The sequence below is a fragment of the Petaurus breviceps genome, unplaced genomic scaffold (assembly GCF_028583685.1).
Source record: "Petaurus breviceps papuanus isolate PSGF00001 unplaced genomic scaffold, PetGlider_PUasm1.0 176, whole genome shotgun sequence".
NCBI classification, from domain to species: Eukaryota; Metazoa; Chordata; class Mammalia; order Diprotodontia; family Petauridae; genus Petaurus; species Petaurus breviceps.
Genome location: NW_027185771.1, coordinates 6,569,527 through 6,585,104, shown reverse-complemented (window position 1 = coordinate 6,585,104; position 15,578 = coordinate 6,569,527). Strand labels below are relative to the sequence as shown.

The 15,578-nt window shown below is 41.5% G+C and overlaps 1 protein-coding gene and 1 long non-coding RNA gene across 8 annotated transcripts in view; one reads left to right on the top strand and one right to left on the bottom strand.

The window, feature by feature from the left end:
• Positions 1–2,364: 2,364 nt before the first annotated feature.
• On the bottom strand, positions 2,365–3,494 carry LOC138159324 (uncharacterized). The gene is made up of 2 exons (XR_011167863.1): positions 3,413–3,494; positions 2,365–3,308 (listed from the first exon to the last, which is right to left on the bottom strand). It is a non-coding gene; the product is annotated as an uncharacterized lncRNA (long non-coding RNA).
• A 60-nt stretch (positions 3,495–3,554) lies between these two features.
• Positions 3,555–15,578, top strand: part of ZC3H18 (zinc finger CCCH-type containing 18) — a 76,801-nt gene continuing 64,777 nt past the window's right edge. For 3 of the 7 annotated variants that reach the window (XM_069085572.1, XM_069085574.1, XM_069085569.1), the window contains exons 1-2: positions 3,555–3,709; positions 12,229–12,848. In XM_069085572.1, the coding sequence (XP_068941673.1) occupies positions 12,243–12,848 (606 nt within the window). In that variant the 5' untranslated portion in view covers positions 3,555–3,709; positions 12,229–12,242. Of the gene's footprint in view, positions 3,819–10,364; positions 10,955–12,228; positions 12,849–15,578 lie in introns of those variants that run through there. The other 4 variants (XM_069085575.1, XM_069085573.1, XM_069085570.1 and 1 more) reach the window with 3 other exon arrangements.

Sequence of the window (15,578 nt, the reverse complement as noted above, 5' to 3'; positions counted from 1 at the left end):
TTTGGGTCCTCCAGGACTTTGTGCTTTAAATGCTTTGTAAACCACAACCCACAGTGTAAATATAAATACTGGCCATTGTTATTCCGAGGGTAGTCCTAAGGACAGGGAAGAATAGTTCCCTAAAGGAAGCTCCTATTGTGTTCTGGCACTCTACAGGGTGACATCGGACAGTCCAAATCTCTTGGAGCAGTCTAGTAGAGGGAAAAGCCCCACTAAGCTACAGTTCCACCCAAATGCAGAATAAAAAGCTAAGAAGTTGATAAAGGGAGGTTTTCCCAGTAGGTTTATAGATTTCAGATCTTAGGGCCATTTACTCCAGCAGCTTCATTTTACAGACCAGGAAACTGAAGCCCAGGGAGGATGTAACTGACCCAAAGTCACTAGGGTAAGATTTGACCCAAAGTCACTAGGGTAAGATCTGAATGTGCAACTTCCCTGCCTCCAAATCCAGTGTTTTTTCTGTATCCTCTAGTCTCTCAAGTGCCAATTTCCACAGAAGCCTTTCTTTATCCCCTTAACACACACAGCAGGATCCTTCTCATAACTACATTTAATTCAGTTTGTACATATCATGTATAGTTTTACATATGCATGCTGTCTTCTAGTAGCTCCCTATGGCCTCCAGGAGCAAATACAAAATATTCTGATTGGCATCCAAAGTCCTACATAACCTAACCTCCCCTCACCTTTCCCCCAACATATACTCTTCAAACTATTGTCCCTAGCCTCCAGGCTATTCCATGAACAAGAAATTCCACCTTTTTCCTTAAGGCATTGCCCTCCCTCTCCTTCCTCTGCTCCCACTACTGACCCCCCTGGCTTCCTGTAAGTCCCCACTAGAATTCCTTCTTTTACTGGATGTCTTCCCCAACCCCTCTTAATTCTCATGCCTTCTAGTATTTCCTATCTATCCTGTACATAGTTTGCATATATTTTCATGCATGTTGTCTCCCCCATTAGGTTTCATGTTCCTTTTGCCTCTTTTTGTATCACCAACCTCAGCACTAAATAAATGTTTATTGATTCCCCAATAAGTTGACTCCCAGGGCTGTTTCACTTAGTCTCCATATCCAGCACACAGCACTTAAATGCTTATTAGATGCAATGCCTTAGGCACATAAGGAAGGTCCATAGAATTATTGAGGTGGGTTTTAAAGCTTCAGGTTAAACAGCTTTTGACAGTTGACCACCCTTTCTTTCCAGATATTGCCTCCTCTTCTAAGTTTTCTCCTGGCTCTTTTCCTACCTTCCTGACCTCTTGTTTTTCTTTCTCCTTGACTGAATCATCATTCATATCACATTCCCATGAGTGTATCCCGAGGTCCTGACCTAGGCCCTCTTCTAGGGGGACTAGGCTAGTCTTCTTAATGACTGCTTTTGATTCCATGGGTTCCATAGTCTCCATACGAATGACTCCTAGATTGATATATCCAGGTCTAGCCTCTCTCTAGAGTTGCAGACCCATCTGATGTCTTGAAGCAACTAAACTCAAAACAGAATTTTTTTTTAATCCTTCTTCCAGACTTCTCTGCTTCTGTTTAGGCACCATTATCCCTTCAATTACTGAGGTTTTACATGAAATGTTTCCTCTGAAAACACAGCGGGGCAGCTCTGTGTGGCCCAGTGGATACAGTTGGTCCTAGATTAAGGAAGAAATGAGCTCAGATTTGCCCTCAGACATTTATTACCTGTTCTACCCTCTAGGTGACCTGGGCAAGTCACTTAACCTTTGCTTGTCTCAATATCGTCATCTGTAAAATGGGTATAATAATAGCACCTATCTCCCAGAGTGGTTGTAAAGATCAAAGGAGATAATATTTGTAATGTGCCTAGCACAGTGCCTGGGATATAGCAGGAGTTTAATAAATGGTTATTTCCTTACTTTCTTAACTCCTCTCAAACCACCACCCCAGTTCAAGCCCTTATCTCCTGCCACCTGAATACTCTTATAATTGGTTTCCCTACCTCAAGCCTCTCAAAGTAATTTTTCCTAAAAGATGTTTTACAATGTTAGCACTGCCATCCCCAACCCAACTATAATAAACATTTTTGTTTGTTGTTTAGTCATTTTTCAATCATGTGACCTCATTTGAGTTTTGAGGGGCAAAGATACTGGGAGTGGTGTATCATATCCTTCTCCAAGTCATTTTACATAGGAGGAAACTGGTGCAAACTGGGTTAAGTGACTTACCCAGGGTGACACTGCTAGCTTCTGAGGCTAGATTTGAACTCAAGAAGATGTCTTCCTGGCTCCAGGCCCTGCACTCTACCCACTTTGCCACCTAGATGCCCAATTGTTAACAAGCATTAAGCACCACCTATGTGCCAAGAAAAATAAACAAGCTCTTCATAGTCTGATATCTCTTTTCAGTATTCATGTTGAGGTTTACAGGTACTCGGGACCACAAAATACCAACTGGCTGAGTTGAATGCATTCAACTCAAGCCTTCTTTCAGACAAAAAAAAGCAAAGTTTATTAAAGATCCTCCATATTGGGTAGACTCTTAAGGAATATGAGCATTTGTGACACTTGTATTGGCAAGTGGGTCAGACTGAATCTAAACCGGATTGAACCAAAGCTAGATTGAATTGGAGGCAAGATGGAGCTTATATACAGAAAGACTGTGGGAGGGATCTAGGGGTGGTCAAGTAGCCTAGGGTGACAAAAGGAGGGGTATGGGGAGGGTCTTGACGGGAATGGCCAGTAGCTGAAGTAATTAGAGGTCAGACACCAAGAACCAAGAAAATGGGATTTTGAATGGATGGAGGGTGGGAAGCAGGCAATCCAAGGTCACAGCCAATGGAGGGTGAGGCCAGGTTAAGAGCAACAGAACTGGGCATGACAAGCCAGGTCAAGTGGGAAGATTGGAGGAGAGTCCAGGGCCATGGACAAAAGGGACTCTTTTGGGGGCAAGGTCTCGGCTTGGGTCTGTGCCCCGTCATTTAGAAACATCCTTCCCCTTCCTCCCCTCCACCCACGGGACTCTGGTAAGGCTTATGTTTGTCCCCTGCCTCTCCCCTGACCACAGACGGGTTTGGCAATCCATTCTCCATCTCCAGGCCTTTGCACAGGCATCACCTCCTCTTGGAATCTTCTTCAGCTCAAATGCTGCCTTCTTCATCAGACTTGGGCTCTTCTCGGTTTCCTCTGCGGTCCTCAGGGACCTCCTCCCCGCTCCCCCCATCCCATCCCCGAAGCTGCATTGTTATCTTCCTCACGTGCTTGCCTCCATGCGCGCACACTTTAGAACATTAAGCTCTTTGAGGGCAGGAGCTGTTCCATTTTTGTCCAGCGGGAAGAATAATGGCTAAAACCCAGAACGTATGTAGTAAATTCTTTTTGAAGATAAGAATTATTGATAGACCGATATGCCTCTGTTTATCTTCTCCCATCCTTCCCTGCCCCCGATACCTTTCTCCCCCTTTGCTGCAGGGTCTCAGGCAGTCTGTCTCCTTTAAGTGCGGCACGCACGGCACGCACGACAGGGCGCGGCGCGGAGCGAGGAGGGGGCGGAGCCGCCCAGCCCGGGCCAGGGAGAGAAGGAGGGAGGAGGGAAGCCCGCTCTCTGGAGAGAGGCGGTCGCGGCCTGATGACGTCGCACAATGGCCGGCCCCCGCGGGTAGTGGAGCCCGTTTGTTCCGCCCGTGTCGCCCCAAAGCCGAAGCCGAAGCCGGAGCCGGAGTCGGAGCTGGAGCCGAAGCAGCCAAGGTCTGTGAGGAGCGGAAGGACCGGGAGGACGCCTCTCCGCGCCGCGGCCCCCCCCTCCCCCACCCCGTCCCCCTCCTCTCCTCCGCGGCCGCCCTCGCGCTGAAGTGAGGTGAGGAGCGGGCGCCGGGGGCTGGGCGGCGGCGGCGGCGCAGGCCCGGCCTGGGTTGGAGGCCGCGGCAGGGGCCGACCGGGGGGCGGCGGCCCTGGAGGAGAGGCCGGGCCGCGCGCCGGGGCCTCGGAGGCGGGGAGGGGGGAGGGGCTCGACTACTTCAGGGCTCGTGGCTCCCCCGGCGCGCGCGAGAGTGTGTGCGCGTGCGCGCGTGGGGCGTGGGGGGGGAGGGGCCAGGTTCGGCTCCGTGGGGGAGCTGCGCGCGCGGGGAGGGGGGCTTGCTCCCCTAAAGCACGCGCGATCCCGCTTTCTTACTGCCCCCGGAGGGCGGGCCGCTACCGGCCGGCCCCTCGAGACCCTGGCTGCGGCAGGGGGCTGACCGTGGGGACTGGCCGCCCGTGGGGGTCGCTCCCTGCGCCTGCTTGGCCTTTCCAGAGCTGTCATGGATCCCGGGCCCGAGATTTACTTGGTCCGTGCTGACCGACCACAAAAGCCAGAAGCCCCGCTCCACAAGGGGTTCCCTGCGCGGAAAGTTGTGGCGTGAGAAACTTTTGGGTGGGAAATGCCCGGATTTGCTGTCTTTTCTCGCCGGAGCGTGCTTGCTGGCTGTGCTCCAGGCCATGCTTGCACCTATTAGGAGGAAAAAAAACTAGCGCGTAGATTCCAAGTCTGTTTGATTAGGAAAATGGAAACAAACTGGGAGGGTTATTGATTGGCCCGAGCTAACTAGCAACGGTAGGGAAAGTATGAAGATTTAAGCTTTCGTGCAAATTTTCTCTTAGTGCAGAGCTAACACTAAAATCTAGACTTTGCTGTATGCGTTTATCCACTGTGCTTTGTTGTGGAGAGTGGAAGTTTATCACATAAACCTTTAAAAATATTCCTACATCAGTTTAAGGTTTACGAAGAGCTGGAAGTCTTACTGCAGATGTTATTTCCATTTTACAGATGAGAAAACGGTGGCTTCAGAGAGGTCAGATCGTCGTGGTCTTTAAACCCGTTGTCAAGTCAAGTGCATTTATTGAGTGCTTTACTGTGTGTCAGAAACTTGTGTTAATTTAGGAGAATTTTACTTTTTTTTTCACTAAGAGAAGACGAGAGCCTCATTGTTTGTTCGTTTGTGAGTGCATGTCATTTTGTGACATCATTGAAAACGTTTTCTTTCTGATCAGCAAACCTTTAGTTCTTTTTCTGTTTTTTAGCTCTTTCCATGACAAGGGGATTAGGATTGCAGTACCCCCACCCCCTCTGGAAGATTAGGGTACCTACTCTCCTCGGAGGGTAAACCTTGACTGTTGATTGAGCCAGCTTCCTAAAGCCTTTTATCTTTAAGTTGTTGATAGCCAAAAAGTTTCCTGAGGTGGGGAAAGCCTTTAGGTGGTAATCTGTAACCTTAGAGAAACAGTATTTGCTGCTTCAGAAAAGGTGCAGTAAAGCCTTGCCTGAGATCAAAGTAGTTTTTGACTTCACATTTCAACAATTCTTGATTGTTAAAAGCATGAGTGACTGTCCTGGGATTCATTGGGGGAGCCATAGATCAGTGAGTCTTACAGTTAAATTTGAGGGAAATTAATAAAAAATGCTCTGTCACCAACCATACAGAGTTTCCTTCTGAGAATTATCAATCACCTTTGGGGTAGCTCTCCTTTGTGGTCTTGGGGTTCCAACTGCAAAGTAAATGCTTTAAAAAAATAAAATTTAAAAAATACAGTCAAATGAATATTGACCTTCAAACAAGTCACCTTGGGAAGCTATATACTTATTCCAATAATGCTGTTATTGGCCAAAACTCTTTGCCTTGAAAGCTGTTACAAGCTAGGGAAGAATACTAAGATTATTTATAGTAGTACTTGTTTTTTGACTAAAAATATTATTACTCAGTTTGATCCCTCAATTAGTCATTAGACTTGACTTGAGATTGCTTGCTTTTTACTCTTTCTGAACTCAAATTGTTCCCCAAAGGATAAAGACTTGCCATTATTGAATATATTTTAAAATACTGTCATAATACCTTGAAAGATAAGTTTTTAAAATGTTTAAATAAAACTGTTACTAAAATTTTCTTTTGTCTTATAAATGAGCTGTATTTGTTGGAATAAAGATGTGGCCTTGCAGGGTGACTATGTATTTTTGTTTACATAATTTAGATATGAAAACTAAACCAGTTTATTTCTCTAGTTGCTTTATGATGGTGAGGAGGTGATACTGCATTCTTGTAGGTTGTGCCAACAGAGCACAGAGGTCTAGCAGATCCTAGCAAAATTTTGAGTAGGGGACTGGTAGTGGACTTGTTTGAGAACCAGCTTAACCCAGTGAAGTCTCATCACTAGAACATTGATAGGGTGATGAATTTATTTGGCCACAGTAATTTCATTAAGGTAATCTGTTTATGTATGCAATTATTATAGACTTTCTATGGAGGGATTATTCATATTGGTGAAATCATGAATCTCAAAATTTTGCTTCTTAAAAATCAATCTCGGGTGGCCAGGTAGCCCAGCTGGTAAGAGCACCGGCTCCTGAGTCAGGATGACCTGGGATCGAATCCGGGCTCAGACACTTATTACCTACTTGAGCAAGATTGCTTAATTAACCCCAATTGCTTAAAAAAAAATCAGTCTCATCATTTCAGTCATATCTTACATGTCATAGACAATTCCTTAAGTGTCTGAACAAGATCCTGAAGATTAGACTCTAAACCTTGATAGGAATTCATGACTGTGGGATAATACTAGTTCATCTAAGAAGACAAAATTGGTCAACATTGTTAGAAGTCAGGTAAGATTTTTGTTCAGAAAGTGTATTATTTGTTAAACTAAAGTAAACCAAGTTTTTCTGAACTAGACCTTTTTATAGTGGTAGAGTGTTAAATCTGGAAGAAACCATAGAGATCACCTATTTCGGATCTTATGTAGTCCAAATGAGGAAACTGAGACCCAGAGAGAGTATGAGAGAATATATGTGAAAACATCATGAAAACCGTAAAGTTCTGTATAGCTATAAAGTGGTGGCTATTGTCAATATTCTTTTTAGCAACTTAAAGTCATACAAGTAGTTAGTGACAAATCAAAGAACCCTGGTTTTCTGACAGATAGTTCAGGACTCTTTCTAACTAAACCAATTGGTATAACTGGTCTGATGCTTCTGTCAAATGGCTGTGGATTCATAGACTTAAAAGAACTAGAGCCAGAAGGGACTCAAGAGGCCCCATAATCCAACTCCCTCATTTTATAGATGGAAGCCAAGACCCAGGGAAGTTAAGTGACTTGCCCAAGGTTTACAAAGGTAGTAAGCAGCGGTAATGAGTTTTGAACCTAGGTTCTCTGCCTCTTAGAACCCAGTGCTCTTTTCCTTATACTAAGTGTTACTTTTCTTTTATGTTATAATGGCTTTTAGATTTCTCACTATTGTGCTGAAAAAGGCTTCAGAGAGAGAAGAAACCATTTGTCCTTATAAAAGACACTTTTTTGCTAGTCTTACATGGGAAAGCAGAACTGGCCACCTGAAAAGTGAAGTCTTCCTCCTGAGAGTAGTAGGTGTGCTTTGTGCTTTTATTGCTCTGGCACATTCTTATGAGCACATGAAAGCATGTGTCCAACCTGTAAAGGAAATGGAATTTGGGGAGTTCTATTAAGTAACTTCTCCTTCAACATGCTAAAGTAGAGCTTAAAAATCAAATTTATAAGGAGGCAAGTGCTTAATTTTTTATAATTTAAAAAATATATGTATGTCTTTGTGTCTCTGTTTGCTACTGATCCTAGCCTTGTGATCAACATTTTAATAATGTTGAAGGTATGGATAGAGCACTTATTAAGTTTGAAGATAACTCAAAGCTGAAAGGGATAGCTTATATTTGAACAAGAATCAGGATCCAAAAAGAGACTGAGTAATTGTTTGTTGAAGATGTTGTAGAGGGAATTCATGTCCAAGTATAGATTATAACAGATAATCCTCAGGTTTTATGATAAGAGACAATTTTCACAAGAATAAAAATTGAGGCAGCATTTCCTGTGAAACTGGAGGTTGATTTTTAGTGGGTCTCATCTTCTGGTTTGTTTTCATTAGACTATTCTTTTGTCCAGCACCACTTGTAATCCCATCACTATTCCTTGGGCTTAAAGTAAACCTTTGTATTTATTTTGGAAAAATAAGCTATTGCATAAGGGGAACTGCAGTAAGATATAAGTAGACACATGTCTCTTTTGGTATTATGGAGCCCTTTGAGGGCAAGAGATATTTTATATTTTCTTGGTATCCCCAGGTATCCCCCTGACATATGGTAGGCACTTAATAAATGCTCCTTGATGAATCAACCACTATTGGAAGAACATAATTCAGAGGAATTGTCCTCTGCTCTTAGTTTAGGTAGTCCCCAACTTAGGAATGAATTGTGTTCCACAAGATCATTTTTGATTGGTTGTTTGGAACTTGAAATACAGCATTTTCCATAGAAATAGTTTTTATAAATGGTGCCTAAGTTTCCAAGGTAGTGCCCAAAAGTCTCTTTAATATATAACATGACTGAACTATAATATGTAAGATCCCCTAAACTTTTTTAGTCTTTCTGAAACTTGTGCAAGTAATAGGGAATTGGATATGGCATTAAGAAGGTGTGGGGAACATTCTTGGTTGGATCTTTGCTGGTACTTACAGAATAGGGGGGAAGGATGGGTGAAGGATGAAATCTTATGGAAATGAGATGTTACTCCTGGTGGCAGAAGTGGAAGCTGTCATCCAGAAGACAAGTAGAGCAATAATTGTTCTTATTGGTAAATATTTTTCAAAGTTTAGTGTTTGCAAATTGGGAGCCACCTATGATCTGCAAATTTTAAAATGAACTTTTTTTCTGTTTATTTACAAGCCCTTTTCTTGGCTTGATTAAGACTAATTCAAAGTCAGAAAGACATTCATTTCTACATTTTATCATTTAAGGTCTAAATGTAAAGTGCAGTTGGTTCTTTACCTAATAAAATTTAAACCATATTAGCATGCTTTATGATGAATTATCTATACCTGTGAAGGTCTAGAAATAGACTATGATAGTGTGTGGAGCATAAGAACTTTGAATGAATATATGTCACATGTCATGATCAGATCATAACTGAAGATTAGACTAGATGAGGGTTGTACCAGATAGTAACCTTTAAAATCCAACCATGGTTCTGTTTAGCAGTCATGCAGGAGATATCTGCAGCCCATCAGGTGCATGGTTTTTAGCTACAGTTTCAATTGTAACTTAATTCTGTAGATAAATTTGCTTTTGTAGGCAGTCCATGAAATCTGGTATCTGTTCATTTCTTGGGAGGTAGTAGCATAGATAAGACATTCTTTTGAGGATTATCTAAATTCATCACATAGAGTACTAAAGGCTCTTTTATTTGACCAAACAACCAGTGCAAAAGTGGCTCTTGAGTGTATATAGTATGTTAATATTATCTCTTTACCAAGGCTTGAAAAATGAGATTTTCACCTTGTTATGGTTTAGGCTGCTGACCTTTTGGCAGCTATTGTTAATTGATGTCAACTCCTATTCTCACTTGACAGGGGAGGAAGTGAGAGGTGTCAGCAGAAGGACCAGAATTTTTGTTCTCCCTGGCGCAGGGGGTCAGTTTTTTCCTCCACCTTTATTCACATGCTTAGAGCAGCATGAAGCATGAAATTCAAGCGATTGCTTTGCAGAAAGAAAAAGATCCTCAGTTTTCTCTCCTTTCCTTTTCTATTCAAAGATGCATTTCCCTTTCCATGATAGTGTTGAATAGTTTGTAGAATGAGATCTAGGTCACTTTCAAATGTGTTTGCTTTTTAGTGACTTCAGATGGGTGAGAAGCCTTATATTTTCTGTTAATGACTGTACATATCTATTGTTCTTAACCTTCTCTTTGTTTTCTTCCTTTCATTCTGGCTGGCTGGCCAATTTCTGCAAACAAGTCAGGGGATAGAGGATTGACCTTGAAATCAGGAAGACTTGGGTTCAAGTACTGTTTTTGATACATACTAACTGTTTGACCTCATTGCCATCAAGCAACTAAGACTCTTTAAGTTACAGAGTTGCCTAACTTCATTGCTGGAGGGAGTTTACACTACCAAATTTGCTACACAGATGAAATCCCAGGTTCTAAATGAACACATTTTAAAAGTAAATTGCCTTGACCCCTCAGAGAATCTTTTCATTTGTTAAGATAATAAATTGTTGTCAGAGTTGTGACTTTAGCCCTTTGGAGGAGTGAATTTCTGAGTTTTGACTCTACTTCTGTATGCTTTTAAACATGTTTTACTTTTGAAAAGAATGAGCCCCAAAAACTTTCTGTCCAAACCAATAAGCACTGGATGATTGATAGGTTTTAATATCAGTGTACATTTTTGCCCTTGATCACTAAGATAATAGTGTGCTTGTGATATCACTATCTAGTTTCATTATTGAGATTGTGTCAGAGAGAAAAAAACCTCAGAGGTGGGAGGATTTCTGTGAGGCTATGTTAGAAGGGGGTGGTATGCCATAGCCTGAAATGAGTATTTGGGCAGTGCTGTTCAGGTAGAAGGCTACCAGGGTATGAGGTTAGCTGCATTGTGTTGTATTGAAATGCACATTGAGTTTAGAGTAAAAAAGACCTGGGTTCAAATGTGACTACTAATTGGGGGATGGTGTGTGGGGAGGGGGTGGAATTGTGAAATACCCTATCCCTGAATATGCCATGTGACTTTTGGTCAAGCTATTTCCCATCTCTTACTCTCCTGGTCTTTGTCTATCATTTGAAGGGGTTGGACTAGATAATCTCTAAAGTCTCTTTCAGCTCTAAATCCTGTGATGCTGTGAATGTAGCCAGTGTGTACATCCCTGTAGATTTCAGAGGACTGCATGAAAACTGCTCAGTGTTTTTTCTGCCACCAACATGCAGCATGAAATTAGTAAATGTCAGCCATCTTGCCCTGCATTTAAAAACAGGAGAAGGAAGAACAAAGTACCCTCCTAAAGCATCTGAGTGGGATACCAGCATGTGTGCACTTTATAATTAAATCTGGAGTAGTAAAAATAGACTTGAATATCTTCTGAAATAGAGCAGAATGAGACTGTCAGCATCATGTAAGCACAGCTCTCGTAATATGGAGAATTTTCTACCAGAAGTTCTTCTCTACAGGTGAATATACCCATTGGCAGCTTATATCAAAGTCATGAGTCACAATTTTGGTGGGAAGGAAGGAGTCCCTCATTGTAGATATGACAGTGTCCACTCAGTTACCTGACACAATACAAAATGGCCTAAAATTATAATATGAATTATGGTCTCCTTTAGTAATTCTTTAATTAATAGCATTGTAAATCTTTGCTTCTGTGGGCATCTTTTGTATGACAAATGCTCTTCTACTTTTGGAGTGTAAAGTGATACAGATAAATCTATCCCTTCAAGTGGATAGAGTTGTCCCAGGACATAAAATGGGCCACTAGTGCCCATTATCTATTATCCTAACTTATTTTTAATAGGTATTCTGATCTGGGTGGATGTTAACACAGTACCTATACATGAAAAGTGACTAGCACCAACGTGGACATCCTTTGAAATGCATGCTGAGAGTTGCTAAAGAACTGTCTACAGTTGTTCTGCTTTAGGCCCCTAAGGTTAACTCTAAAGCCAAAGGTAGGTTTATGGCTTGCAATCTGGTGCCATGTACAGTATCAGTGGTTACCATGTGGAGGCCATCTTTAATTTCAAAAGCAACATGTCACCTAAAATCGAATTGTTTTCTCCTATAGCAAAAAATCTTGTTGACTTTTTTTCTAATTGACTGCTAGGATGGGGGGGGGGTAGGTAATTCTGTGTCAAAATTGTAACATTGATTGCCTTACATTGCATTTGTATTTAGGGGAAGGTAGAGTTCAGGGAGATGGTATGCTGAGGATATGGAGAATCTTACCCATTTGGCATATTTCACTTAAATTGTCATTGCTAAAAATCTCCTAAGTGGTTTATAAATATCACATTAATTTGTGATACTTAATTGGATCTATATGATTTTAAAGTTAATTGCCTTTTTTCTCATGGAATGTTACAGTAGTAAGAGTTCTAGATTTTGTGCCAAAGGAGTTAGGTTCAAATCCTGGCTCTGTCACTTACTACTTATGTAAGCTTGGGCAAATCATTTAACCTCTGGACTGACTTCAGTCCCCTTATCTGTAAAATAAGGAGGTTCTGAGGTCCTTTTCAGCTCTAAATATATGATCCTAGGGAGTATAGCATCCATAGTCTGGAGAATGAGTCTAAATCATAGAGACTATCTGTTCAGGATTAAACCAGATGAAGGAAAGACACATATACCTTTTCCTCCTCTTCAGCCCAGTAGAACTAGGAAATAATATATATTTCCCAGTTTATCTTGAATTTGGTAAATGTATATATTTCTCTTTCTTTTGTAGACCTGAGGATACTGATGGATGTGTGTGAGAGCCCTGATCGAGATCCTGGATCTCCAGAGGAAGAGCAGCAAGAGCTCTCAGATGATGACATTCTAAAAGAGAGTGGGTCTGATCGGGAGTTGGATGGAGAGGGTGGGAGGGGCACTGATTTGGAGGAAGAAGAAGAAGATGCAGCAAGGGCACTGAGTCAGGGTGAAGAGGAAAATCATTCAGATGAGGAGGACCGATTAAGTGAAACCAAATCTCAGGACTCTGATAATAATGGTCAGAGCAGAGACCTTAAGAACTCCCTGTGTCGGGAAGAGGATGAAGAGGAGGAGGAGGAGGAGGAGGAAGACAGGACAAATGATCTTCGAGATGAAGCCTCTTCAGTCACTAGAGAACTGGATGAACATGAATTAGATTATGATGAGGAGGTTCCTGAGGAACCAACAACTACTGCTCAAGAGGATGAGGCTGAGAAGGCCGGTGGAGAGGATGAGGATGAGAAAGGAGAAGGCACTCCAGAGGAAGAAGAGAAATCCAGTGGTAAAATTGGGGAGGAGAAAGAACACCTGGAATCTCTGAAGGAGAAAAAAAAAGAAGAAGATGATGGGGAGATAGATGATGGAGAAATTGATGTAAGTAATAGCCTTGAAAACTAACGTACATTTAACTAAAGGAAACAAACAGCATTTTCTGCTCACTTGGCATACATTTTTGCTTGTACACACATATTACTCTGCTGTCATGTGTGATTAATTGATGATCCAGATGATCCAGAAACATGACATTAGGCAAAAAGATATGAGGCAAACAGTTCCACAGAGTGTTATGAAAAAGTGATTAGCTAGATTTCATGATTTTATAGGTTTTGGTATATGTTGTGATTGTAATATACTAATGATGCCACTGCAAAATGATATTGGTCTAGGAAATGTTAAAAATGATGTTCCTGGACTAAAAAATTTTCTTATAAAAATAAGCATGACTTGGTGCTTGTTGGATTATATAATTGAATTGAAAATGAATGACCATGGATCAGTTTACCTTGCTTAGTAAACTTCACTGATCATTACCACTTTTGCCATACAGTAAAAAATGAGAATGAAAATGCCTTGAAACTCAAATTTAACCAATTTATTACTTGTTGGATTTGGCTAAAGGCTAGTCAAGGAAAGAGAATAAAGTTAATTATTTAAAGTGTTAGTTTTGGATTATCTATCAGATTTTCTGTTTTTTAATGATGACCTAGTAGTTTTGATAATTCCTGCTAATTTTGGTTTATAGATATTAACAACAACCTGAATAAGGAAAGTTAATTGTTCTAACATTGTATTCATGTTTCACGAGCCTCTAGAAACAGATTGAGAATCTCAAAAATGGAGGCCATTAGAAGCCCCTTTTCTTCTCTCTCACAACCTCCTAACATCATTAGTGCCCATTCTTTTCTCATTTACTCTGATCTCTGATGGTCCCTTGAGTCACCAAGGCCAAGTCTTTGCTCTCATCCCCTTTTGTGTTCCCCAGAGGTTGTCCCCCTAATCATTCATTCCCCTTTTCTTATTGTAAATTTGTCTGTATCCTTTTCTGCTGCCTATAAAGACTTCCAGGTATTCCTCATCATCCTTAACACACACACACACACATACATACATCCCACTACCATTTGACCCTATCATTCTTTTAAACTGTTGTCATGTTTTCCTTCCTTTTTGTATTTAAGCTCCTAGAAAAAGCTATTAGAATGGGTGCTTTAATTTCATTATTTTTCTCAGTCTCCAGCCATTTTCCCTTTGGCTTTGCTGGATTGAAGTTAATCAATTACAAAATCGTCAATAATCACCTAATCTAATGGGCTTTTCCTAGTTGTTATCCGTTTTGACCTGTCCATAGCATTTTACACTGTTTGTTAACCTACTCTCTGAGCTATCTCTACACTCTAGGGTTTCATAGCACTGCTCTCTTTTAGTTCTGTCTCTTTTGACTAAACAGACTCTTGCTGGATCACCATTCTTATCATGCCTCCTAATTGTGGGTATACCCCCAACCCTCTCTCCTTGGTGCTCTTTTTGTCTGCTTCCATGTTTTTAATTATCATCACTATGCAAATGACTTCCAGGTTCTGTAAATCGAACTTTAATCTCTCAGCTACAGTCCTACATTTCAAGCTGGCTATACTATAGGAATCTCAACAGATCCAACATAGCTCAATATCTTTTCCCCTACCCTAACCCAAGGTCAGAAGAAGAGGTACAAGAACATTCTCAAGGTCTCTGAACAACTTTAGTATCAGTTGTGAGACATGGGAGATGTTGGCATAGGACTTGCCCCCCATGGCATGCCCACATCAAAGAAGGTGCTATGCCTCAGTAGCACAAAGTGTACACGAGAGGGGCAAATCTAGAGACATCTTCATCCCAAATGTTCAGACTCTTTATTTATGTCTGACCTATGATAGATTATTAGACTCATCAGCCACAGTCAAACGCACTGATGGTCAACCCTAATCCACTTCTCTTATGATTTTCCTATCTATCCATAGTAGAGACATCTAGAAGTAGTACAGTGGATCTGGAGTCAGGAAGACTTGAGGTCAAATCTGGCCTCATACTTTGTAGCTGTGTGTCCCTGGGCAATTCACTTAACCTCTCTCTCTTTCAGTTTGCTCACCTCTAAAATGGGTATCATAATTGTACCAATCTTCCAGAGTTGCTGTGAGGAGATGAGACAATTTCTGCAAAGCATTAGCACACAGTGTCTGGCACATAATAGGGGTTTAATAAATGTTTATTCCTTTATAGTACCCACTGTCCCTCCAATTACCCAAGTCTCCCCCCTTGGTGATATTCTCAACTACTCATGCTATATTCCAGTTAGTTGTCAAATCTTGTCCTTTATACCTTTACAAAAGCTCTTGCATTTATCTTCTTCTCTCTACTTATGTGACAACCACAGTAGTTCTGTTCCTTATCACGTGTCACCTGTCATCATGGCCTCCTCATTGTAAAGCCTCTCCCTGCCTCATGGCTCTCTCCTAACATATAGCTGCCTAAGTGACTTTACTAAAATTCTGATGTGATCATGCTAGTCCCCCTATTCAGGAAACTCCTATGGCTCCATGTTACATCTGGAGCCTCTTAGCACCTAGCTCCAACTTTCCTTTCAAAATTTATTTCTTGTTATTCCCGCCTACATATGTTAGGCCCAGCCAAATGGCTTTCTTATTGTTGCTTACATGTGGCGTTCCATTATCCATCTCTTCACCTTAGCACTGACTTTCTTCTGTGTCAGGAATCTGTTCTTTTCACTTTCCTGATTTGCCACTGGCTGCTCTGGACTCTCCCTCATGACTTAGTATCACTTTTGTC